General features: G+C 45.3%; 2 protein-coding genes and 1 non-coding gene across 4 annotated transcripts in view; 1 reads left to right on the top strand and 2 right to left on the bottom strand.

Annotated features, from left to right (window-relative positions):
- The window catches only part of LOC109885625 (SR-related and CTD-associated factor 4-like), a 51,222-nt gene extending 33,505 nt beyond the window's left edge, over positions 1 to 17,717 (bottom strand). Inside the window, exons 1-12 of the mRNA XM_031795374.1 lie at positions 17,501 to 17,717; positions 16,268 to 16,351; positions 16,033 to 16,077; positions 15,233 to 15,394; positions 11,054 to 11,548; positions 10,258 to 10,467; positions 9,692 to 10,041; positions 9,210 to 9,406; positions 8,490 to 8,590; positions 8,193 to 8,306; positions 2,756 to 2,912; positions 777 to 880 (exon numbers count right to left, since the gene is read on the bottom strand). Of these exons, the coding sequence (XP_031651234.1) occupies positions 777 to 880; positions 2,756 to 2,912; positions 8,193 to 8,306; positions 8,490 to 8,590; positions 9,210 to 9,406; positions 9,692 to 10,041; positions 10,258 to 10,467; positions 11,054 to 11,548; positions 15,233 to 15,394; positions 16,033 to 16,077; positions 16,268 to 16,351; positions 17,501 to 17,530 (2,049 nt within the window). The 5' untranslated portion in view covers positions 17,531 to 17,717. The remainder of the gene's footprint in view (positions 1 to 776; positions 881 to 2,755; positions 2,913 to 8,192; positions 8,307 to 8,489; positions 8,591 to 9,209; positions 9,407 to 9,691; positions 10,042 to 10,257; positions 10,468 to 11,053; positions 11,549 to 15,232; positions 15,395 to 16,032; positions 16,078 to 16,267; positions 16,352 to 17,500) is intronic.
- Positions 17,718 to 18,741: 1,024 nt separating this feature from the next.
- Positions 18,742 to 21,234, top strand: LOC109885626 (uncharacterized). Its single transcript, XR_004203930.1, has 3 exons — positions 18,742 to 19,019; positions 19,320 to 19,416; positions 19,615 to 21,234. It is a non-coding gene; the product is annotated as an uncharacterized LOC109885626 (transcript).
- urb1 (URB1 ribosome biogenesis homolog) overlaps positions 19,988 to 26,650 on the bottom strand; it is a 65,369-nt gene continuing 58,706 nt past the window's right edge. For both annotated transcript variants that reach the window (XM_031795490.1, XM_031795489.1), the window contains exons 36-38: positions 24,970 to 25,208; positions 21,261 to 21,917; positions 19,988 to 21,036 (exon numbers count right to left, since the gene is read on the bottom strand). In XM_031795490.1, coding sequence (XP_031651350.1) covers positions 20,816 to 21,036; positions 21,261 to 21,917; positions 24,970 to 25,208 — 1,117 coding nt within the window. In that variant the 3' untranslated portion in view covers positions 19,988 to 20,815. The remainder of the gene's footprint in view (positions 21,037 to 21,260; positions 21,918 to 24,969; positions 25,209 to 26,650) is intronic.

The raw sequence follows: 26,650 nt of genomic DNA on the forward strand, positions 1-26,650 counted from the left end.
TGGGACCCGGCTGTCTGTGGTGCGTTTCATTGGGGCCCTGCTGTGTTTCATTGGGACCCTGCTGTCTGTGGTGCGTTTCATTGGGACCCGGCTGTCTGTGGTGCGTTTCATTGGGACCCGGCTGTCTGTGGTGCGTTTCATTGGGACCCTGCTGTCTGTGGTGCGTTTCATTGGGTCCCTGCTGTCTGTGGTGCTGTCTGTGGTGTGTTTCATTGGGTCCCTGCTGTCTGTGCTGTGTTTCATTGGGACCCTGCTGTCTGTGGTGCGTTTCATTTGGACCCTGCTGTCTGTGGTGCGTTTCATTGGGTCCCTGCTGTCTGTGGTGCGTTTCATTGGGTCCCTGCTGTCTGTGGTGCGTTTCATTGGGACCTTGCTGTCTGTGGTGCGTTTCATTGGGTCCCTGCTGTCTGTGGTGCGTTTCATTGGGTCCCTGCTGTCTGTGGTGCGTTTCATTTGGACCCCTGCTGTCTGTGGTGCGTTTCATTTGGACCCTGCTGTCTGTGGTGCGTTTCATTTGTACCCTGCTGTCTGTGGTGCGTTTCATTGGGACCCTGCTGTCTGTGGTGCGTTTCATTTGGACCCTGCTGTCTGTGGTGTGTTTCATTGGGTCCCTGCTGTCTGTGGTGTGTTTCATTGGGTCCCTGCTGTCTGTGGTGCGTTTCATTTGGACCCTGCTGTCTGTGGTGCGTTTCATTTGGACCCTGCTGTCTGTGGTGCGTTTCATTGGGTCCCTGCTGTCTGTGGTGTGTCATAGTCTCCCCTGTAGCGGGTGTTACCTGTACGTGGGCGGTGGCAGCTCCCTCGGTTTCCATGGCATCCACTCCTCCTCCGTTGTTCAGTCCTCCTGGTTTAGTCAGCTCCTTCACGTCATCTCCCCATTCTGAAGAACAGACCAATCAAACAAAAATCAGGGACAATACAGACTTCGGCGACACCAGCAATGTACAGATAGATACAGTGGGGAGAACAAGTATTTGATACACTGCCGATTTTGCAGGTTTTCCTACTTACAAAGCATGTAGAGGTCTGTAATTTTGATCATAGGTACACTTCAACTGTGAGAGACAGAATCTAAAACAAAAATGATTATGTAATTAATTAGCATTTTATTGCACGACATAAGTATTTGATCACCTACCAACCAGTAAAAATTCCTGCTCTCACAGACCTGTTAGTTTTTATTTAAGAAGCCCTCCTGTTCTCCACTCATTACCTGTATTAACTGCACCGGTTTGAACTCGTTACCTGTATAAAAGACACCTGTCCACACACTCAATCAAACAGACTCCAACCTCTCCACAATAGCCAAGACTAGAGAGCTGTGTAAGGACATCAGGGTTAAATTGTAGACCTGCACAAGGCTGGGATGGGCTTCAGGACAATAGGCAAGCAGCTTGGTGAGAAGGAAACAACTGTTGGCGCAATTATTAGAAAATGGAAGAAGTTCAAGATGACGGTCAATCACCCTCTGTCTGGGGCATCAATGATCACGAGGAAGGTGAGGGATCAGCCCAGAACTACACGGCAGGACCTGGTCAATGACCTGAAGAGAGCTGGGACCACAGTCTCAAAGAAAACCATTAGTAACACACTACGCCGTCATGGATTAAAATCCTGCAGCGCACGCAAGGTCCCCCTGCTCAAGCCAGCGCATGTCCAGGACCATCTGGATGATCCAGAGGAGGAATGGGAGAAGGTCATGTGGTCTGATGCTGTGGTCTGAGCTTTTTGGTCTAAACTCCACTTGCTTATCTGCAAAGGGGACAGGACGATTGTACCGTATTGAGGATGGATGGGGCCATGTATCGCGAGATCTTGGCCAACAACCTCCTTCCTTCAGTAAGAGCATTGAAGATGGGTCGTGGCTGGGTCTTCCAGCATGACAACGACCCGAAACACACAGCCAGGGCAACTAAGGAGTGGCTCCGTAAGAAGCATCTCAAGGTCCTGGAGTGGCCTAGCCAGCCTCCAGACCTGTACCCAAAAGAAAATCTTTGGAGGGAGCTGAAAGTCCGTACTGCCCAGCGACAGCCCCGAAACCTGAAGGATCTGGAGAAGGTCTGTATGGAGGAGTGGGCCAAAATGCCTGCTGCAGTGTGTGTAAACCTGGTCGAGAACTACAGGAAACGTATGATCTCTGTAATTGCAAACAAAAGGTTTCTGTACCAAATATTAAGTTATGCTTTTCTGATGTATCAAATACTTATGCCATGCAATAAAATGCAAATGAATTACTTAAAATCATACAATGTGATTTTCTGGATTTTTCATTTAGATTCCGTCTCTCACAGTTGAAGTGTACCGATGATTAAAAAAATTACAGACCTCTACATGCTTTGTAAGTAGGAAAACCTGCAAAAATCGGCAGTATATAAAATATTTTTTCTCCCCACTGTATAACCTAGCTCTGTGTCAAATACTTATACCCAGACCACTTGACCTAAATAGGAAAAACTGTCGTACTATCCCTTGTTAAAGGACAGGTTATCACCCTAGTCATTCCACATCTAGACAAAGGGTGAATCTCAATTGTCTTCTTTGATTCCTCACATCCGCTTTCCTCACCGTCTCAAAGTGCATTGGAGGAGAAGGTCTGAGGGGAGGAACCCCCCCCCCCCCCAAAAAAATATTCTTCTTCTCCAATGTATTTTGATGTGGTCGAGGAAAGCAGAAGTGAGGAATCAAAGAAGACAATTGAGATTCACCCAAAAGCGGGACAGTTGTAGAAGACAGAAAATGGCCGTCAGATGTTTACCTGGACAGAGTGTGTCTGCGTCCAGCATGCCTCCCTCCCTGTAGCCATCCAACTCCTCCATCTTCACCTTGCTCCAGGGGATGTAGGTGACGCCTCGCTCCACGTCCCAGAACTTCTTATGGGTCGCCTTTATACCCTTGTTCAAGGCCCACGCAATCTACATACAAATACAATATTTTACTTAAACTAAGCATGAAGTGTTTTAAATAACTTTTTATGTGCTGCCGTTTGTGTCGCATGGTATACCAAAACGTTGGTACTTGTTCGATAGGAGAATATGAAAAACTTTTGGGTACTAGAAGTTGTTACTTTCAGTACTTCCGTCAAATGTGTCTCACATCATATACGGATTGAGAGGGTCGAGTCTATCTTCTCATTTGTCTGAATCTTCTCGGGGTGGGGGGGGGGGGGGGGGCAGTAGTAAGCTAGCCAGGCTACTTGGCTTCTCAAGGGGGCAGTAGTATTCTAGCCAGGCTACTTGGCTTCTCAAGGGGGCAGTAGTATTCTAGACAGGCTACTTGGCTTCTCAAGGGGGCAGTAGTATTCTAGCCAGGCTACTTGGCTTCTCAAGGGGGCAGCAGTATTCTAGCCAGGCTACCTGGCTTCTCAAGGGGGCAGCAGTATTCTAGCCAGGCTACCTGGCTTCTCAAGGGGGCAGCAGTATTCTAGCCAGGCTACCTGGCTTCTCAAGGGGGCAGCAGTATTCTAGCCAGGCTACCTGGCTTCTCAAGGGGGCGGCAGTAAGCTAGCCAGGCTACTTGGCTTCTCAAGGGGGCGGCAGTAAGCTAGCCAGGCTACTTGGCTTCTCAAGGGGGCGGCAGTAAGCTAGCCAGGCTACTTGGCTTCTCAAGGGGGCGGCAGTAAGCTAGCCAGGCTACTTGGCTTCTCAAGGGGGCAGTAGTATTCTAGCCAGGCTACTTGTCTTCTCAAGGGGGCGGCAGTAAGCTAGCCAGGCTACTTGTCTTCTCACGGGGGCAGTAGTAAGCTAGCCAGGCTACTTGGCTTCTCAAGGGGGCAGTAGTATTCTAGCCAGGCTACTTGGCTTCTCAAGGGGGCAGCAGTATTCTAGCCAGGCTACTTGGCTTTACACATGACATACCTAGTGGTTAGAGCGTTGGACTAGTAACCGGAAGGTTGCAAGTTCAAACCCCCGAGCTGACAAGGTACAAAATCTTTCTGCCCCTTGAACAAAGCAGTTAACCCACTGTTCCTAGGCCGTCATTGTAAAAATAATAATTTGTTCTTAACTGACTTGTCTAGTTAAATAAAGGTAAAAATAAATAAATACATTTGCATTGTACCGTTACTCTATGAGCAACTAAAATGAAATTGTTTTTAAGTGACAAGGAACATGACATTCATGTGAGCATCTCTGTCAAACGCTCCCTAAAACACTTCTACGACCTGGCCCGGGTATCCTGGAAGGATATTGACCTCATCCCGTCAGTAGAGGATGCCTGGATGTTCTTTAAAAAAGTGCTTTCCTCACCATCTTAAAATAAAAGAACTAAGTACAGATATAGCCCTTGGTTCACTCCAGACTTGACTGCCCTCGACCAGCACAAAAACATCCTGTGGTGTACTGCACTATCATCAAATAGTCCCCACGATATGCAACTTTTCAGGGAAGTCCAGAACCAATACACACAGGCAGTTAGGAAAGCAAAGGCTAGCTTTTTCAAACAGAAATTTGCATCCTGCGGAACTAATTCTAAAAGGTTTTGGGACACTGTAAAGTCCATGGAGAATAAGAGCACCTCCTCCCAGTTGCCCACTGCACTGAGGCTAGGAAACACTGTCACCACTGATGAAATTCTCAATTATCGTGGATTTAATAAGCATTTCTCTACAGCTGGCCATGCTTTCCACCTGGCTACCCCAACCCCGATCAACAGCTCTGTACCCCCCGCAGCAACTCGCCCAAGCCTCCCCCGCTTCTCCTTCACCCAAATCCAGACAGCAGATGTCCTGAAAGAGCTGCAAAATCTGAATCCCTACAAAATCAGCTGGGCTAAACAACCTGGACCATCTCTTCCTAAAATTATCCGTATCATCTGAGATTCCTAAAGATCCCCCTCTTCAAAGGGGGTGACACTCTTTGCCCAAACTGTTACAAACCTATATCCATCCTGCCCTGCCATGCCTCTAGACCCAAACTGCTATAGACCTATATCCATCCTGCCCTGCCTTTCTAAAGTCTTCAAAAGTCAAGTGAACAAAACAGATCACCGACCATTTCAAATCCCACCGTTCCTTCTCCGCTGTGCTATCCGGTTTCCGAGCTGGTCACGGGTGCACCTCAGCCACGCTCAAGGTACTAAACAATATCATAACTGCCATAAATAAAAGACATTACTGTGCAGCCGTCTTCATCAACCTGGCCAAGGCTTTCAACTCTGCCAATCACCGTATTCTTATCAGCAGACTCAACAGCCTTGGTTTCTCTAATGACTGCCTCACCTGTTTCACTAACTACTTCTCAGATCGATTTGACACACTGAACTCTGAGGGCCTGTTGTCCGGACCTCTGGCAGTCTCTATGGGGGTACCACAGGGTTCAATTTTCAGGCCAACTTTTCTCTGATCCACCTCTACGCAGACGACACCATTCTGTACACATCTGGCCCTTCTTTGGACACTGTTAACAAACCTCAAAATTAGCTTCAACACCATACAACACTCCTTCCGTGGCCTCCAACTGCTCTTAAAATGCTAGTAAAACTAAATGAATGCTCTTCAACCAATCGTTGCCCGCACCCGCCCACCCAACTAGCATCACTACTCTGGACGGTTCTGATTATGTGGACATCCTCATCTGCTCATCTATCCCTCCAGTGTTAATTTATTAAATTGTAATTACTTCACTACTATGGCCTATTTATTGCCTTAACCTCCTTTTGCACACACTGTATATATATTTTCTATTGCGTTATTGACTGTACGTTTGTTTATTCCATGTGTAACTCTGTTGTTTCTGTCGCACTGCTTTGCTTTATCTTAGCCAGGTTAAATAAAGTTGAAATAAATAATAAACCCAACAACAACAAAAAAAATGGTTTGGAGGTGGAGGGTCTGTCATGGTCTGGGGCGGTGTATCACAGCATCATCGGACTGAGCTTGCTGTCATTGCAGGCAATCTCAATGCTGTGCGTTACAGGGAAGACATCCTCCTCCCTCATGAAGTACCCTTCCTGCACGCTCATCCTGACATGACCCTCCAGCATGACAATGCCACCAGCCACACTGCTCGTTCAGTGTGTGATTTCCTGCAAGACAGGAACGTCAGTGTTCTGCCATGGTCAGCGAAGAGCCCGGATCTCAATCCCATTGAGCACGTCTGGGACCTGTTGGATCGGAGGGCTAGGGCCATTCCCCCCAGAAATGTCCGGGAACTTGCAGGTACCTTGGTGGAAGAGTGGGGTAACATCTCACAGCAAGAACTGGCAAATCCGGTACAGTCCATGAGGAGATTTTATTTTACCTTTATTTAACCAGGTAGGCAAGTTGAGAACAAGTTCTCATTTACAAATGCACTGCAGTACTTAATGCAGCTGGTGACCACACCAGATACCGACTTACTTATGATTTTGACCCCCCCCTTTGTTCAGGGACACATTATTCAGTTTCTGTTAGTCACATGTCTGTGGAACTTGTTCGGTTTGTCTCAGTTGTTGAATCTTATGTTCATACAAATTACTAACAAGTAAAGTTTGCTGAAAATAAGCACAGTTGACTAAGAGGACATTTCTTTTTTAGCTGAGTTTTGGTTGAATGTGGTGGTTTGAGACACATCCAATGCAAAAAAATAATAATATATATATATATTTAACATAAACTGACAGATTTGTTTGTTTAAAAAAAAAGAGGGGGTATTATGCCAATTAGATTTCCGCGGGGAGCTGACATTTACCCTAAGGGGTTAAACCTAACCACACCGCTAACCTTATGCCTAACCCAAATGAACACCAAAAACACAAAATGTTTGTTTTTCATGCATATTTACGATATCGTCAATTTTGACTTTGTGGTTGCGCTATGCATATTTACAATATAGTAAATTTTGACTTTGTGGTTGTGCTATGCATATTTACAATATAGTCAATTTTGACTTTGTGGTTGTGCTATCTAGTGGATTCCCTACCTGACGGCACCCCCCCATTGTTGGAGGAGAGTGCACAGTTATGAACTTGAAAATGTATTAATAAACCAATTAGGCACATTTGGGCAGTCTTGATACAACATTTTGGACATACATGCAATGGTTCATTGGATCAGTCTAAAACGTTGCACACACTGCTGCCATCTAGTGGCCAAATCCTAAACTGCACCTGGGCTGGAATAATACATTATGGCCTTTCTCTTGCATCAAGAATATGCATATCCTTGCTTCAGGTCCTGAGCTACAGGCAGTTAGATTTGGGTATGTCATTATTGGCGAAAATTGGAAAAAAGGGATCCGATCCTTTAGGAGGGTTTTAAAGACGCAGGACAACAAAATATTACATTTAATTGAGCAATGTAGTTGTCTTAATTGTAATACATTCCTTGGTTTTAGAAACATTACTAAGCATGCTCATGATTTTTGGTATAATTAAATGCGGCAAAAATATTTTACCTGGTAATAAACCTGAATGACCAGTAGAATTTATCTGCCACAGCAGATGGTAGACACTTTTTTTTTTTTTTTGTATTAGGCCTCTGCCCAATGGCCAGCAGAGCAGGCCGGCCATTACCATAGCGATGGCCACACCGACAGAAGAGACAACTTTTGAGGTCTGGTAAAAAAAAAAAAAATCGCTTATTTTTTTTTGAGGGGGTGTGTAGTTGTCCTTTAATTCGCCTAGCAGCTATTGGTGTTTTTGTACTGTACAATGTTGGCAGAGTTTGCAACAACAACCAAAAAAATTACACGCAATTGATAAAAATCATCATTAATATCATTCTGCCTACTTTACAGTTAACATTTAAAAATCAGGAAGGTTTTGTGGGAAAGCCTCTAGAAATGTTAATTCAAACATATGAATTGTATAGTAGGGATGACTGAAATACGCATCACAAAGATTCAACAACGACTTCAGACCAAACTTGTTGAATAGCCGGCTTGCATAACACACCGCTGTTTGAATAAATCTTGATAATAAAATTTAAAAACAAATTGTGAGCCAAAAACTAAAAACAGTGACCAGCTAACAAAAATATTCCCACTGGCAGCCTAGCAACCAATAAAATAATGTATAGCACTGCAAAGTCAAATGGTCGCAAATGGAAGTGTTTTGGTTGCCGTTTTGAACAATCTCCTTAGTGTTTTTTTTATCTTGCTTTTAAAAAGAGCCAGAGGTCCCATATTTACCAGGTCTACATTGTAAATCAGAATGTTATTTGACAAACTGGCCAGGCCACAAGTTGGTTTAACGTACATAAATAAATCAACAAGTACCTTGATAGCCTTCTGGTTGACCTTGAAGGATCCCCTGCCGAGTTTGTGCAGAGCTCTGTAGGCATCCTGCCTGTGGACCATCACTATGTAGGCACATCCCCGAGGAGGGATCATCTGGAGGGGAGAGGGAACAGGTTAGTATTACCTAATTTGTTCCTAGACCATTTTTTCAGGGTGAACCCCCCCCCCCTCCCATTAGTTATACAGAGCACTCCCTTGGTTATTCCTGATGGGCCCTGGTCAAAAGTAGTGCACTATAACAAAGGGATTAGGGTGCCAGTAAGTATATACACTTACATTAATGGAGTCAATCTGCCCAAACTCCTCTAGTAAACACATGACGTCCTGCCGAGAAGTCTTCTTGTCTAGCTGGCCCACCCACAGAGTCGTGGTGCAAACTACAACAACGAGGGAAACATTCAATACGGGGCCCTTGTCAAATATAGTAGGGAATAGGGTACCAATTGTATAGTAGGGAATAGGGTACCGATTGTATAGTAGGGAATAGGGTACCGATTGTATAGTAGGGAATAGGGTACCAATTGTATAGTAGGGAATAGGGTACCAATTGTATAGTAGGGAATAGGGTACCAATTGTATAGTAGGGAATAGGGTACCAATTGTATAGTAGGGAATAGGGTACCAATTGTATAGTAGGGAATAGGGTACCAATTGTATAGTAGGGAATAGGGTACCAATTGTATAGTAGGGAATAGGGTACCAATTGTATAGTAGGGAATAGGGTACCAATTGTATAGTAGGGAATAGGGTACCAATTGTATAGTAGGGAATAGGGTACCAATTGTATAGTAGGGAATAGGGTACCAATTGTATAGTAGGGAATAGGGTACCAATTGTATAGTAGGGAATAGGGTACCAATTGTATAGTAGGGAATAGGGTACCAATTGTATAGTAGGGAATAGGGTACCAATTGTATAGTAGGGAATAGGGTACCAATTGTATAGTAGGGAAAGGGGTACGACGCGGGTCCTCGTGTATCATCTGACAGTACGTACCACTGAGTGTCTGGCTCTTGATGCTGGGCAGACCTTTTTGTCTACGGTCTTTGTCCTTCTCTCTCTCCTTCCTCTCCTGCGAGCGGGAACGAGGAGAGTTCCAGCGACTCTCCCTGGAGCGGGACCCGGAGCCCTGGGAGGAATGTCGGGGCTTCCGGGAGCGAGAGTTGGACCTGGATCTCTTTCTCCTGGGAGATCTGGAGAGATCAAGTGCATTTATAAAAATATATATATATATTTTTTAATCGCAACATACAGTAAAATGAAATAGGTAAACAATTAAAAATAAGGATATAAAAGCAAGAAAGGATTATTCAAATAACAGTACAATCATGAACTAAAAGCCAAGCTAAAAAAGGTGGGGACAGGCAGGGTTCTGTTACAGAGGATCGGTTCAGCCTAAACAACATTTTTACAGGTTTAAAAAAAAAAGTGTCCTCAACAAAAACCAACTAATATCAACCATGGTTCCAGCTTCTTACCGAGAGCCAGACCTGGAGCGTGACCTCCTGCCGTGGCCGCGCTGCCTCCCCTCCCTCCCATCCCTCCTCCCAGACGGATCTTCTCTCTCTCTGGGGTTTCCCTGGTCCTGGTTCTGCTGGGCAGTGTGCTGGCTCTGGTTGTAGCCCTTGTTCAGACCAGGGTATCCTTCACCAGGTGTCTGCTGCCTCCCAGGCTGGCCCATCATATGACCCTGAAATTGCTGCTCCATGTTGGGCGGCGCTTGACCAGGAAACTGGCCACCGTAAACGTTTCCCGGAACAAGGGAATCCAATTCCTCTTTCTTCACTTCTTCTGGTTCGTCGTCGTAATCAAAACGGTCCAGTAGTTTCTGAAGACAGAACCCGCCATAACAACCACAACACCCTGATTTAGCGACACATCCATAACAAATCACACTAGAGTTGACTTAATATCCGTGACCGACCACCCATTTCAAGGAGGCTTTATGAAAACCACGGAAATGCTGTCCTGTTAGATTAGGCCTCTTTAAAAAAAAAAAAGGTCTGTTGGTCAGAAATTTGCTTTGCGTACAATAATGAATTACCTTAGCTAGTGAGTTATTCTGCTCTGCAGGATGTGTGTGGTGTGTGTTGAACAGTGGATGGTGTGTGTTATGCTGGCCTTGGACCCTCTGTGAGTGGGTCTGGTCAGACAAGGTGTTGGGAACAGTAGTTTGAGTCTCGTCCGCCATGGTGTTGGGAACCAGAGTGGTGGTCTGCTGCCCTGGCTGGAACCTCAGAAGTATCTTCTGAAGCTGGACACAGACAGGAGGGGATAACAGCCAGATGACACACAATCCATCAAATCAGTTGCTACCAGCAAGATAATATCATGTATTTATCCTCTACTAGCCTGGTATAAAAACGTATTTTCAGTAGAACTACATTGTTCACAGTAAACAGACAAAGGAGTCATGGAGAACAAACACTGAAGAGAAAAACTAGAGACGTGTTCATTTGTATTTCTGTCCCAGTCATTTTGTTTTGGGGTGTATTTATTTATTTATATTGTACCTTTATTTAACCAGGCAAGTCAGTTAAGAACTAATTCTTATTTTCAATGACGGCCCTAGGAACAGTGGGTTAACTGCCTGAACGACAGATTTGTACCTTGTCAGCTCGGGGGTTTGAACTTGCAACCTTCCGGTTACTAGTCCAACACTCTAACCACTAGGCTACCCTGCCGTATGAGCTACTACTGTGTAATAGTGTAGCTATTACAATAGAGACTTAGTATAAAACGGGAGTAGAACATCTGACCATGGCAAAATGACAGGTAACCTCTTGGTTAGGAATTAGAATCTCTATGGGAACACTTTCATTTCTATAGCTCTCACTCACCTCGTGTCCCTGTCCAGACTGGAAGAGCTGAGCCACAGCCGCCAGAGCCTCAGGGTTCCGAAGCTGTGATGGGAGCTGGGGCAGGGCTGCTGCTATGGAGACAGGGGGCTGGGCTGCTGCTGCTATGGAGACAGGGGGCTGGGCCAGGTGCTGGGCTGCTGCTGCTATGGAGACAGAGGGCTGGGCTGCTGCTGCTATGGAGACAGGGGGCTGGGCCAGGTGCTGGACTGCTGCTGCTATGGAGACAGGGGGCTGGTGCTGGGTTGCTGCTATGGAGACAGGGGGCTGGAGCTGGGCTGCTGCTATGGAGACAGGGGCCTGGTGCTGGGCTGCTGCTATGGAGGCACTGGAGACTGGGGGCTGGGCCCGGAGGTCCTCCTGGGGGGAGGGAGCAAGGACGAAAGAGCCAGTAGCCATATCCAACAGGGGCTGGACGACATCCATCTCAAACACAGCGTTCTTCTGCCACAGGTTGAGAACACGGATGATCTTACTCTGCATAGAGAGAAAGAGAGTTGATCAGAAACCAGCTCAATTAGTCGACTACCCCCCCACACCTGGCCCAATAGTAATTAGTCGACTACCCCCCCCCACACCTGGCCCAATAGTAATTAGTCGACTACCCCCCCCAACACCTGGCCCAATAGTAATTAGTCGACTACCCCCCCACACCTGGCCCAATAGTAATTAGTCGACTACCCCCCCCCCACACCTGGCCCAATAGTAATTAGTCGACTACCCCCCCACACCTGGCCCAATAGTAATTAGTCGACTACCACCCCCACCTGGCCCAATAGTAATTAGTCGACCACCACCCACACCTGCCTCAATAGTAATTAGTCGACTACTACCCACACCTGGCCCAATAGTAACTAGTCGACTACCACCCACACCTGGCCCAATAGTAACTAGTCGACTACCACCCACACCTGGCCCAATAGTAACTAGTCGACTACCACCCACACCTGGCCCAATAGTAACTAGTCGACTACTACCCACACCTGGCCCAATAGTAACTAGTCGACTACTACCCACACCAAGTATGGAGCCAGCATGATGCTGGTGAATTTGCTTGTTCCTATGTAAGTGGCAATGATGAGTCAAACATCTTATGCTAATTATTTGACACATTCATTTATTTTCTTTCACCCTTTCATAGTGGCGTAGACTATTTACTGTGTGTTGATTGGCGACCGAACAGGAAGTGTTGACTAGCTTTATTAAAAAGAAGTGTCAAACCGACTGAATAAAGTCTCTCCTATATCCCTTTGGCGTACAGTAGACTATGTACTGTGTGTTGAGTGGCGTACAGTAGACAATGTACTGTGTGTTGAGTGGCGTACAGTAGACTATGTACTGTGTGTTGAGTGGCGTACAGTAGACTATGTACTGTGTGTTGAGTGGCGTACAGTAGACTATGTACTGTGTGTTGAGTGGCGTACAGTAGACTATGTACTGTGTGTTGAGTGGCGTACAGTAGACTATGTACTGTGTGTTGATTGGCGACCGAACAGGAAGTGTTGACTAGTTTTATTTAAAATGGTGTCAAACCGACTGAATAAAGTCTCTCTTATATCCCTTTGCTATTCGTTAATCATTACCATGTGGTTATATGTCCATAGTGTCACATCAGGACAGCAAACCGAAGGATTTCCCAGGTTTCCTTTCCTAGGACGTCAGGGCCTCGCTAGACAGTGACGTTGGAGTCCCAGGTTTCCTTTCCTAGGACGTCAGGGCCTCGCTAGACAGTGACGTTGGAGTCCCAGGTTTCCTTTCCTAGGACGTCAGGGCCTCGCAAGACAGCGACGATAAATTCAGTGACTCTCGTTAGTCAATGTAACTTAACAAATGGCATCTGTGAGAGTTGTTCATTTGACTCCCTAATTTTGCGTAGGCTACAGATATACCGAGGCTTTTTGGAGATTATTCTGAAAACATTTGATGAAGTTGGTGAATCATCACTGCAGGAACAATAGGTAGTGGAGACTCATTCTGGTCCAAATATGGTCGTTAGGGTCCTCAAGGCATCCAGGCATTAAAATGGAATGTATTGACCTCAGCAGGGAATCAACTAAATATATTGGTGGAAAAAATAATTTCACCAAGTGAACAGAATGCATCAGTGATTCGTATTTCCTGCAACTTCCTGAAGAGGCAACAAGAACACGCGTCTGTGTGTACAATGCGTGTGACTACCTCTTTGCGTAGCCGTTAGCGATGATGCTAATGAAAACAGTCTTCTGGTAGGTAGAAAGGCTTTCCCAAAAAACTTCTCAATTAAAACGTTAAGTACAAAGTGGACTACACTTACCTGGCGGAAAGATATCATGATTATTTGAATCAATCAAGTGGGTATTTGTTTTGCAAACTCTACCATATCATGTTCACTACAAAAACACCACTAAACAGCCTCTTGCTAGGTGTGTATTTGAATTAAAGGGTAACTACATCCAAAAAGTATCTGATTTTACCAGACCTCAAAAGTAGTCTTCTGGTGTGGTTTAAGCATTGTTGTGGACTTAGAAAAACAACAAATTTGCATGTTATATGAAAAAGGTTCACTTTGCGAGTAAACATAAAAATAAAAAAAAATGAAACTTGGGCAACCTAAACCTTTAATTTATTTTTCAAGATAATGTAGGCTATTTGATTCATTTTTGTTTCAATAAAATACAGAATTTGAAGAACAAACATTGTGGCAATTGTTACCTTGCAGAAAAACAAGACTAATCTCAGGAGGTATTACTGTTCTTACTCTTCCTGATCATATAGACCTAGGTGATATCCAAAACTAGCAAAAACACTGAATTCATACATTCAGTCGTAAAAAAAAAAAAAATGTAAAGTCGTGTCTTTCTACACAATACGACAACACATTTCTCCAACCGGTAAACTCAATAAAAGTATTCAATTATTATACCAGAGGCCACCGAAGCAGAGCTCCTTCAGCAAAGCCCCGTCGGCCCGGAGACGCCTGGCTGGCTATGTTTTTTTTAGTAGGCATTGCCTACGACATGAAGCCTCCAATATCACGAGCAAAGATGTCAGTCACTAAATCAGCAATAAAGGCTATCAAGGTAAGTTAGGCCAACATTAGAGCAACATGTATGTGCGTAAACTGTATAAGGAGCACTGTCCTGTTATGACGAAAATAATATTGTCCAACCCATTAGGTATCTCACTGCAACCTCATATGCCATATCTTGAAATATGCAGACAGACAAATTAAAAGCAACTTTACATAGGAAGACTGCTGTCAGAAGTATTACAAACTCTGTCTGCAACTTTTGGACTTCATAACATTTCCCAGAAGGCCTGAATTATTAAGTCATCAGTAGTTTTACACTTTAGACGAGACTCTGCCGTTGTGCTGTAGAATTTGTGAATTTTGTTTCTTGTATAATACATCCTATACATGAACTTATACTGGATTAGACATACGTTTTCGTGTTCAACATTCCCTCCAACACAACCGCCCACGCGCGGCTAACTGAACACAACCGCCCACGCGCGGCTAACTGAACACAACCGCCCACGCGCGGCTAACTGAACACAACCGCCCACGCGCGGCTAACTGAACACAACCGCCCACGCGCGGCTAACTGAACACAACCGCCCACGCGCGGCTAACTGAACACAACCGCCCACGCGCGGCTAACTGAACACAACCGCCCACGCGCGGCTAACTGAACACAACCGCCCACGCGCGGCTAACTGAACACAACCGCCCACGCGCGGCTAACTGAACACAACCGCCCACGCGCGGCTAACTGAACACAACCGCCCACGCGCGGCTAACTGAACACAACCGCCCACGCGCGGCTAACTGAACACAACCGCCCACGCGCGGCTAACTGAACACAACCGCCCACGCGCGGCTAACTGAACACAACCGCCCACGCGCGGCTAACTGAACACAACCGCCCACGCGCGGCTAACTGAACACAACCGCCCACGCGCGGCTAACTGAACACAACCGCCCACGCGCGGCTAACTGAACACAACCGCCCACGCGCGGCTAACTGAACACAACCGCCCACGCGCGGCTAACTGAACACAACCGCCCACGCGCGACTAACTGGTTGGTGTGTCAGTGCTAGAACAAAAACTGTGCATCGCTAACTTGGTTTAACACCCCCCCCCCCACCACACAAAAAAACAGCTACAGTAGTAACCTACCTTGTCATCGTGTGGACAGAGGTAGAGGTTCTGGAAGGTCGGGGTGAAGTTCTTTTGGAACCTTGGTCCATAGACATCCTTGTCCACTCCAAACTGGTGTCGGGACTGTCGGACTATGGAATCCACCACGTATAGGCCAGGAACCTTCAGCTCTGGCTTGCACTTGAGGAACAAGGCTCAGATGTTATTATCATCATCATCATCATTGGTATTTCTACCTTATCACTGGTCTACAAATTACAATAAGGGTCAAAACCTTAAATGATTTATAAACATTTTATAAAAAGGGTAAAAACTCTAGTTTTTGTTATATGGTTCCCAGGGCTAAAGCCTTCTGCATGCCTCAGTTCGGCTGATAGGCAAACCGAACGAGCGTGCTGGCATAATCTCTTGTAAAAAAATACAATTTTAAAAAAGCAGCAATAGTACCGTTTGTCCATCTTGAGATGCCGTAGCCAGTACACTTCTTCAAAATAGTCACAATTAATCTAAGACACCTCAAAATATATGTAATTGGTTTACATTTTTTTGCAAGAATCTAATACACAAGGTTTTACATCCAAGTAGGATGTTTTGTGCACTATTTCAAGTGAATAAATTTGAATGAAACATTTGTCTCTTATTGAATGACAAAAACACAATTTTAGAATCGCTACTGTCGACAAATCACTGATGAAGGGACGGAATTGCCGAGAGAGAGACAGAGAAAAAAATGTGTGCACGAACAGACGAAATATTAACTTCGCCAAAGACTAAAACGTCACAAAATATGCACAAACTGCTCCGGATGGGCAACATACCTTCTTGATGAACTTCTCCACAATCTGGACGACATGCTTGTATAGCTGAGAGGCAAGATGAAATGTGTCATGTTGTGAATTTAGACATGGTCACATTTTAGCATAAGAAAAATATCTTCACCCGTGTTTTATTTTCAAATGAGACACTCAACTTATCAGATAACAGGACAGTGCTCCTTCTACAGTATACACAGTTTACACACATGCACGTTGCTCTAATGTTGGCCTAACTTACCTTGATAGCCTTTATTGCTGATTTAGTGACTGACATCATCTTTGCTCGCGATATTGGAGGCTTCATGTCAATCATGGCGAATAACTATAGTTAGAGGAAAACGAATAATACCTTTAGCTAGCACCTGAACGAGGTCATCTCATCCAGACCACATAAAATCATCCAAAACTCACATTTGTGTTTTATATAATAACCACAGTTACACCAAAGTTTAGAGAGTAAGGGTAGACAGATATTCATTGGAAATTAAAAAATGAAAATAAAACACTGGATGCATCTACAATTAACACATGGTGTATATACAGGCTAATGGCAAACATACACACAACGTGGGGAATGATGAAAGGTGATGCTGCCCATTTTTCGAATTATGCTAAATAAAGTAACAGTTGACGGGGATATAAATGGCTAGTGTAGTCATCTACAAGAGGAAAACAGCTAGCTACCACACAACACTTTAGTTATTTATTTTACCTTTATTTAACCAGGTAGGCAAGTTGAGAACAAGTTCTCATTTACAATTGCGACCTGGCAGTTATATTAACGAATAGTTTATTTCAGACAAATAACTTTGTACATAAAAACTGGGAAACTAACGTTACCAAGCTTGTAATTACATAACCTGAGTTGCATTTCCTTTTAAACAAAACCACCATCTAGCAGCTAGTTAGCTACTGTAACCAACTAGTTATTTAACTCAATGAGGAACCATTGGTTTATGTACTAAAACAGGCCGACACAATCAACCCAACAAAACAATAATCTGGTCGTGCAATAAAGTTCACATTATCAGCTGTTTCTGTCATGGTCTGTGCATTAATTATGGGAGACCAGTAATAACACTCAAAGACTGATGATCCATCTTAGGTTAACAAACATAATAAAAAAAGTTCGCCATCTAGCATGATAGCTTTTAGCTAGCTACCGTTAGCTGCGTAGCCATGTTGGAGTTGTTGATTAGAAAGGTCACAAGCGGGTAGCATCTTACCTACATTTGATTTGCTATTAAATTAATATATTGTCCTTCTGGTGGGCTAGATCATTTTAGTAACATGGCATGGTAACATGGCAAACAGTTGGTTCAATTGGGACATCTTTGGCCAGATAACTAGCTAGCTCGACATTTGGTTAGCCAGTAGAGATATATCTGCCTCTGGGAGAGTTAGCTAAGATAGCAATGTAGTTAGCTAACCGAAAAAAAACGACTGCTACAAAAACAGCTTCATATTTTACCTCCAAGTTGAAAGCGTTGACGGAATCCATACTTTACTTATTTGTTGATGTGCCGATCAATTATCCTTATAAGTGAGTAATGCGTGGTGATTTAGCTAGCTAGCTGTGTTTATATATTCGTAGCAAACATCAGCTCTCGTTGCTAACCCGTGTCTCCGCTTGTCGATAACAGGTATGACCAAAACAAAGATTTGGAGAACTAACCCAAGATAGAGCCGGTCGTTTCCAACGGGAACCAATGGCAGAGCCAAGCAAGGATGTGGTCAGAGCCATGCACAAGCTAGTGGAGATCCTATTGGAGCGTTCTAGCATATATTTACATATTTCCGTTAGAGAACGCCTACTTTATGAAGTGCGCGTGTGCAATAACTCAATTCGCCCTGCACTCTTAATTAAACAACGCCATTAAAAAATTTAAAAAACTTTGGCAAAGGGTAAAGTCTACAACACGCAGTCCACTATGTTATATATCTTCATTTTTGAAACAGAAAACTGTATGGAGATCAAAGGTTTCATCGATGAGAAAATTAGCAGATTTTCGGGCATAAATTAATTTCGCTCCATCTCCCACTGGGCTTCCGCTCATCAACATATTTGGTAGTGAGTGGAAAAGCTTACCGGATGCTTCACATTTATACATCAGATGAAATATCTGGGTCATTGTTCTATCTGTGGCCAAAACGTTTACGAGGGAAAAACACATTGGAACGCATAACCAATTTCTCGCGAGAGACCAGAAGAGGCCAGGACAGGATTGCTGCAAAGACACCCCACAGATGTGAATCAGGACAATATTCAAGAGTTTATCACAAATTGAGAATGGTGATGATAATTTATAGTAACTCAATTATACTAATCATAAAGATCGATGTGGATTACAAGGGCAGCCGACAACACAAGAAAGCTGGACAAAGGAAATTAGAAAATTAAGTGACACAAACTACATTGTATTTCTATGACCCACCCATATTTTTAATTTTTATGAAAAATTGAGATCTATACATAAGTCCCTTGTTTAAAAAAATGTTGTTTTATCATGATCTTGGTTTGAGAGAGAGACAGACAGGGCGGGAGAGAGAAAGAGTCCGAGAAACTGGGCGAGAGAAAGAGACAGGGCGTGAGAGAGAGAGAGAGACAGGGCGTGAGAGCGAGCGAGCAACAGGGCAGGAGAGAAGGCAGGAGAGAGAGAGACAGGGCAGGAGAGAGAGAGAGACAGGGCAGGAGAGAGAGACAGGGAAGGAGAGAAGGCAGGAGAGAGAGAGAGCGACAGGGCAGGAGAGAAGGCAGGAGAGAGAGAGCGACAGGGCAGGAGAGAGAGAGACAGGGCAGGAGAGAGACAAAGGGGGAGAGGGAGAGCACAATAAATCTGAGAGAGGAAAAGGCATTCCTACACGACTGACCATGAGAATGATAAACTCCACTAACTCCTCACAGGATTCATGGAGATACGAGTGGGAATATTACTACGATTACCTAGACCCAATACCAGTGGACGAGCGCAAACTGAAATATAACAAGTGTGAGTATTGAAAAGGCTTCCTTTACCATCATCCCTGTATCCCAAATGGCACCCTATTACCTAATAGTGCACTATACAGGTCAAAAGTAGTGCACTATATAAGGAATAGGGTGCCAGCCCTGGTCTAAAGTAGTGCACTATATAGGGAATAGGATGCTAGCCCTGGTCTAAAGTAGTGTACTATATAGGGAATAGGATACCAGCCCTGGTCTAAAGTAGTGCACTATATAGGGAATAGGATGCCTTTTGGAACAAAGACTTGCAGCGATACTAAGATTGTCCCTCTTTTCCCTCCTTCAGACTTGATAGTGATCGTATTCTGGATCAGTCTGGCTGCTTTTGTGGGATTCCTGTTTGCCATTTTGACTTTCATGTCCCGTTCAGTCAGTCTACCCAAGTAAGTCGCTCCTTTCAGTCTCATACAGCCTGAATACAATGTATTTCAGGTCATGTTTTACAGACAGATGAGTATTTATGAGGCTTTGAATCTGAAAGGCTGATAAAAGATCAATTGTTAGGACTCACTGATGAGAAAAACAAAAGAGTTTCCCACTTGCACCTGTTTAATGCAAATGTATTGTTTTTTTCTGTGCAGAGCTCATAGTTCCAAAACGGCCAAGAAATCGTGGAGGAACCCTAGATCCAATTCTGCTTGATGGAGTATACTTGATCTGTTTTCTGCTTGATCCCCAAACCCCTCTGAAAGACACACACACACACGTTGGGAGCACAAGGCAGCCAGTGCAGAGCCCAAAGAGCCATTTTTTAGGGGTTAAGTGCCTCAAATAAGGACACACTGCCAGGATATGGCATTTGGAACACCACTGCTGTGGTCTGATGGGGCGTTTCTCAACTATTCAGAACTATTATAAAACATCTGTGTGGAACATCGACTTACCTGCAATGTAATGGCCTGGTTACAAAGTAGGATTTCCATGTTTCTATTCAAATACAAGACGACACCAAAATAGTTTTACAACATTTTATAAAAGAGCGAAGTGAATGTTTTGAACAAACAAAAATAATGTAATGTAATGATTCACATACAAAACACACAACTTCTTTTAGAAAATTTAGATGCAAAATAACGGAGGCTTCCATTTTATGAGTAAACACCGTTTTCAAATGTGTACAAGTATGCATACTGTATTCTGACTTGAGATTCTCAGAAAATGTCCTCTTCTCACTAGACGTTCAACTCAAATGTCATGAGTTGTGCACACTTATCTCAACTCTGAATCTACTGTATGGAACTGCTCTCTATACACACACACACACACACACACACACACACACACACACACACACACACACACACACACACACACACACACACACACACACACACACACACACACAGAGTATAGCAAACATTAGGAACACCTTCCTAACATAGAGCTTCTTTAATCTGCCTCCTCCTCTTCATCTACACTGATTTAACCTGCCTCCTCCCCTTCATCTACACTGGTTTAGCCTGTCTCCTCCCCTTCATCTACACCGGTTTAGCCTGTCTCCTCCCCTTCATCTACACTGGTTTAGCCTGTCTCCTCCCCTTCATCTACACTGGTTTAGCCTGTCTCCTCCCCTTCATCTACACTGGTTGAAGTTGATTTAACAGGTGCCATCCAATAAGGGATCATATCTTTCACCTGGTCATCTATGTCATGGGAAGAGCAGGTGTTCTTAATGTTTTGTACACTCAGTGTGGTTCACTACTTTTTGACCAGAGACCACGGGCCCTGGTTAAGAAATAGCATACTCAATAGGGTGTAATGTGGGCCACAGCTATTTAACACCTATGGTGCAACAGTAGACTGCAGTCCTGAGAGGAGGTCACTACAGATGGTTCTGAGGGCTGTGTGTGTCTGGGAACGTCGTTTGGACTTCTTCTTCTGGTCCTTGGTTCCTATAGAGCCCTGGATCTCATTCGCCAATCTGACATGGTTCAGGAACAGCTCTGGGCTCTTCGCTCCACTCCACATCTCATGGATGTACAGAGACAGCAACATCAGACCTTCTGAAGGAGGAGATCAAGATAAACAACAACAATGTATGAGACGTGTCATTTCCTTCCATTTCCAAGCAACGCAAGAGACGCAACTAGTTTCAATGTAAAACTATTTTTCCTGGGAATTTGTAGCTATATCTGATGTTATTTTTTACAAATCACTGCAATCTCCCCTGTTACGATACAATAAATATTGAAGATAAAGTTTATCTGAATCGGTCATCTCTTCTTACCCTTTGTGGTCTGGTCATCACATGTTGTTCCTAGGGAGCATGCTGTGAGCACGGCCCTGTGCAGGTCACTCTCAGTGCAGCCTCTGGACTCCAGGAGCTGGATCATAATGTTGGTGAACAGCTGGACGTGTTCTACCCTGGAAGAGATCTGGGCCTGGGGCTGGGTCTGGGGCTGGGTCTGGGCCTGGGCCTGGGGCTCACAGGCCTGGTGATATAGACGGAGCAGGTCCACTCTCACAGCAGGGTCAGCCAGCACCAGGTCCACTATGAATCTATGAGACAGGACAGTCTTCTGGAACCAGCGAAGGAAGTGGACTGTCCTTTTGTCCTCGTAGGTGGAGGCTCCCTCAACCAAGGAGTTCAGGAACCACCTGGTGAGAAGATGGGCTGTGGTGTTAGCCAGAGGGGTGGAGGTGGGAGTATGGGGGTCAGGGGAGGGAGGTGGGCTGGCGGTGGAAGAGGGGGGACAGGCAAGAGAGACAGGCTCCCAGTGGGTAAAGATATTCCTGAGGTGAGGAATACACTTCTCCAAAAGAGTCTTCTCCTCCTCTCGTCTCTCTACCTCTCCTTCCTCCTCCTCCTCCTTTGGTCGGGAGTGAGAACGGACCTGGACCTGGACAGAGGAGCTTCTCCCTCGGCCTTTCTCCCTGCCCGACCCTGAGGACGTACAGAAACACAAACAGACATGTTGATTCTGCTGTCACAGACGAGGACGAGGGGTGAATAATGCCAAGCTGAAACCAATGCCAGTACAGAGATTTGTCAAGGCAAGGTTCATACACATTTTTGACAGGTGGAATTTCATGACTTTTCCATGACATTTAACCAACTTTCCATGACCAACAATTGGTGGCGTCTCTACGTACATAGGGCGCCCTCTGTAACTATTGGGACAGTGACACATTTGTTGTTTTGGCTCTGTACTCCAGCACTTTGGTGAGAGGTTAGCATGTCTTGGGGTTATGATATACAATGCTAACCACTCCTGTTATTGTAATGGTGAGAGGTTAGCATGTCTTGGGGGTATGATATAAAATGCTAACCTCCCCTGTTATTGTAATGGTGAGAGGTTAGCATGTCTTGGGGGTATGATATAAAATGCTAACCTCCCCTGTTATTGTAATGGTGAGAGGTTAGCATGTCTTGGGGGTATGATGTAAAATGCTAACCTCCCCTGTTATTGTAATGGTGAGAGGTTAGCATGTCTTGGGGGTATGATATAAATGCTAACCTCCCCTGTTATTGTAATGGTGAGAGGTTAGCATGTCTTGGGGGTATGATATAAAATGCTAACCTCCCCTTTTATTGTAATGGTGAGAGGTTAGCATGTCTTGGGGGTATGATATAAAATGCTAACCTCCCCTGTTATTGTAATGGTGAGAGGTTAGCATGTCTTGGGGGTATGATATAAAATGCTAACCTCCCCTGTTATTGTAATGGTGAGAGGTTAGCATGTCTTGGGGGTATGATATAAAATGCTAACCTCCCCTGTTATTGTAATGGTGAGAGGTTAGCATGTCTTGGGGGTATGATATGAAATGCTAACCTCCCCTGTTATTGTAATGGTGAAAGGTTAGCATGTCTTGGGGGTATGATATAAAATGCTAACCTCCCCTGTTATTGTAATGGTGAGAGGTTAGCATGTCTTGGGGGTATGATATAAAATGCTAACCTCCCCTGTTATTGTAATAGTGAGAGGTTAGCATGTCTTGGGGGTATGATATAAAATGCTAACCTCCCCTGTTATTGTAATGGTGAGAGGTTAGCATGTCTTGGGGTTATGATATAAAATGCTAACCTCCCCTGTTATTGTAGTGGTAAGAGGTAAGCATGTCTTGGTGGTATGCTAACCTCCCCTGTTATTGTAATGGTGAGAGGTTAGCATGTCTTGGTGGTATGCTAACCTCCCCTGTTATTGTAATGGTGAGAGGTTAGCATGTCTTGTGGGTATGATATTTGTGCGTCTAACTTTCTCACTCCTTTTATAATTTCAAATCCAAAGTGCTGGAGTACAGAGCCAAAACAACAGAAAATGGGGCACTGTATAGAAAAGTCAGTGTAATGTGGTATCAACACAGTGAGGCTGCTCTCTGTTCCCATCCCCTGTCATTGAGCAAGGCACTAAACCCCCACATAGTAGAATACCTGTTAGACTACTGTATAAAAACACATGGTCAGCCCTCAGGCTGGAGAGCTGCTAATACCTGTTAGACTACTGTATAAAACACACATGGTCAGCCCTCAGCCTGGAGAACTGCTAATACCTGTTAGACTACTGTATAAAACACACATGGTCAGCCCTCAGCCTGGAGAGCTGCTAATACCTGTTAGACTACTGTATAAAACACACACCGTCAGCCCTCAGCCTGGAGAGCTGCTAATACCTGTTAGACTACTGTATAAAACACACATGGTCGGCCCTCAGTCTGGAGAGCTGCTGGGTGTGCAGGCATTCGATCCAGGCCTGCTCAAATGGAGGCAGTTTATCAAGGTCCGGTTGTGGTTTGTTAGAGGGGGAATAAAAATTCAACCTGACCACCCATTAGCTCTCCTGGAGGATGGTTGACCACCCATTCGATCTCTCCTGGAGGATGGTTGACCACCCATGAGCTCTCCTGGAGGATGGTTGACCACCCATTAGATCTCCTGGAGGATGGTTGACCCCCCATTAGATCTCCTGGAGGATGGTTGACCACCCATTCGATCTCTCCTGGAGGATGGTTGACCACCCATTCGATCTCCTGGAGGATGGTTGACCACCCATTCGATCTCTCCTGGAGGATGGTTGACCACCCATTCGATCTCTCCTGGAGGATGGTTGACCACCCATTCGATCTCCTGGAGGATGGTTGACCACCCATTCGATCTCTCCTGGAGGATGGTTGACCACCCATTCGATCTCTCCTGGAGGATGGTTAACCACCCATTTGATCTCTCCTGGAGGATGGTTGACCACCCATTTGATCTCTCCTGGAGGATGGTTGACCACCCATTAGCTCTCTCCTGGAGGCTGGTTGACCACCCATTCGATCTCTCCTGGAGGATGGTTGACCACCCATTCGATCTATCCTGGAGGATGGTTGACCACCCATTCGATCTGTCCTGGAGGATGGTTGACCACCCATTCGATCTCTCCTGGAGGATGGTTGACCACCCATTCGATCTCTCCTGGAGGATGGTTGACCACCCATTCGATCTCTCCTGGAGGATGGTTGACCACCCATTCGATCTGTCCTGGAGGATGGTTGACCACCCATTCGATCTGTCCTGGAGGATGGTTGACCACCCATTCGATCTCTCCTGGAGGATGGTTGACCACCCATTTGATCTCTCCTGGAGGATGGTTGACCACCCATTTGATCTCTCCTGGAGGATGGTTGACCACCCATTTGATCTATCCTGGAGGATGGTTGACCACCCATTAGATCTCTCCCGGAGGATGGTTGACCACCCATTAGATCTCTCCCGGAGGATGGTTGACCACCCATTCGATCTCTCCTGGAGGATGGTTGACCACCCATTCGATCTCTCCTGGAGGATGGTTGACCACCCATTCGATCTCCCCAGAGAGAGAAGCCACATCATGAGGTGTTTTTAATAAACTACAGCTCCTAAACATTTTGTCAACGCAGGTAATTCAAAGAGAGAAGCCACATCATGAGGCAGCAGAGATTCTAGCAGTAGCATGACAGATCCAGTAATCGCTCACCCAGCAGCTCCTTGACTTTGTGTTTCTCCGCCACAGTCTGCAGCTGGCTGAGGAGCGGTGCATTGTGGGTCAGTGTGCTCCAGCGGTGGAGGAGGGCGAGGGCGTCTTGGGAGGAAAGAGCCTGGGGTCGTAAGGTCAGCCAGCCAGCCTCCCCGTGGACCCCCAGAGCTGTTCCACAATGTTGCAGGATGGAGCTCAGAGTCTGGAGATACAGGCTCAGCTGACCTGCCTTCACCAGCCTGGAGAAGAGAAGAGGGGTATGAGAGGAGGAGAGGTAACAGAGCTGTCCCATGGTACAGCAGTCTGGAGAGCAGTATAGGAACGGCGTTGGAATGGATAGCTATCGTTTTATGTGCTCTTCTGTGTGTTTTGTTTTACTCATCTCAAATGTAGACCACACTATTTACCAAGAGAGTTTATCATCTATATTCTTGTAGCGGTCTATTTACCAACATAAACTGATGTTGGCACTAAGACCAGACTCAACCAGCGGTATAAGGCCATAAGCAAACAAGAAAATGCTCATCCAGAAGTGGCACCCCTAGTGGCCGGTGTTTGTAATGCAGGGAAACTGAAACCCCATTGACCTCATTTCTACCAGCACGTCACCTGTGCAACTAGAGGCGACAAAACTCTAAAAAAAAATCACCTTTACTCCACACATAGAAACACGTGTAAAGCTCGCTCGCCCTCTATTCGGCAAATCTGACCATAACTCTAATCCTCCTGATTCCTTCTTACCAGTAAAAACTCAAAACAGGAAGTAGCAGCTCAATAAAGAAGGAGAGCGGAACACTAATCTGGACTCTTATAAGAAATTGCGCTACGTCCTCCAACGAGCCATCAAACAGGTAAAGCGTCAATACAGGACTAAGATTCGAATACGACAACGCTGGCTATGATGCTTGTCGGATGTGGCAGGGCGTGTAAACTATCACGGATTAGAAAGGGAAAGTGAGACAAACCTACCAGTTGAGCTAAATGCCTTCAATGCTCGCCTCGAACCATGCATGAGAACACCAGCTGTTCCAGACGACTGTGTGAGAAAGCTCTCCATAGACAATATGGAGAAAGGCCTTTTAAAACAGGTTAACATTCACAAGGTCTCAAGGCCAAACAGATCACCAGGACGTCCACTCAGAGCATTCGCTGACCAGCTGGCAAGTGTCTTCACTGACATTTTCAACTCTGTAATATCAACTAGTTTCAAGACGACCAATATGTCCCTGTACCCAAGAATGGCAAGGTAACCTGTCTAAATGACTATCGCCCTGTAGCACTCACATCTGTAGCCATCATCCCAGACACCCTGGACCCAGTCCAATTGGCATACCTCCCCAACAGATCCACAGATGATGCAATCTCTATTGAACTCCACACTGCCCTTTCCCACCTGGACAAGAGGAACACCTACGTGAGGATGCTTTTCATTGACGACAGCTCAGAATTCAACGCCATAGACATCACTAAGCTAAGGACCATGGGACTAGACACCTCCCTCTGCAACTGGATCCTGAACTTCCTGACAGGCCGCCCCGAGGTGGTGAGGGTAGGCAACAACACGGCCGCCATGCTGACCCTCAACAAAGGAGCCCCTCAGGGGTGTATGCTTAGTCCCCTCCTGTACTCCTTGTTCACCCATGACTGTGTTGCCACATAGGACTCCAACACCATCATTAAG

This window comes from Oncorhynchus kisutch, linkage group LG18 (assembly GCF_002021735.2).
Source record: "Oncorhynchus kisutch isolate 150728-3 linkage group LG18, Okis_V2, whole genome shotgun sequence".
NCBI classification, from domain to species: domain Eukaryota; kingdom Metazoa; phylum Chordata; class Actinopteri; order Salmoniformes; family Salmonidae; genus Oncorhynchus; species Oncorhynchus kisutch.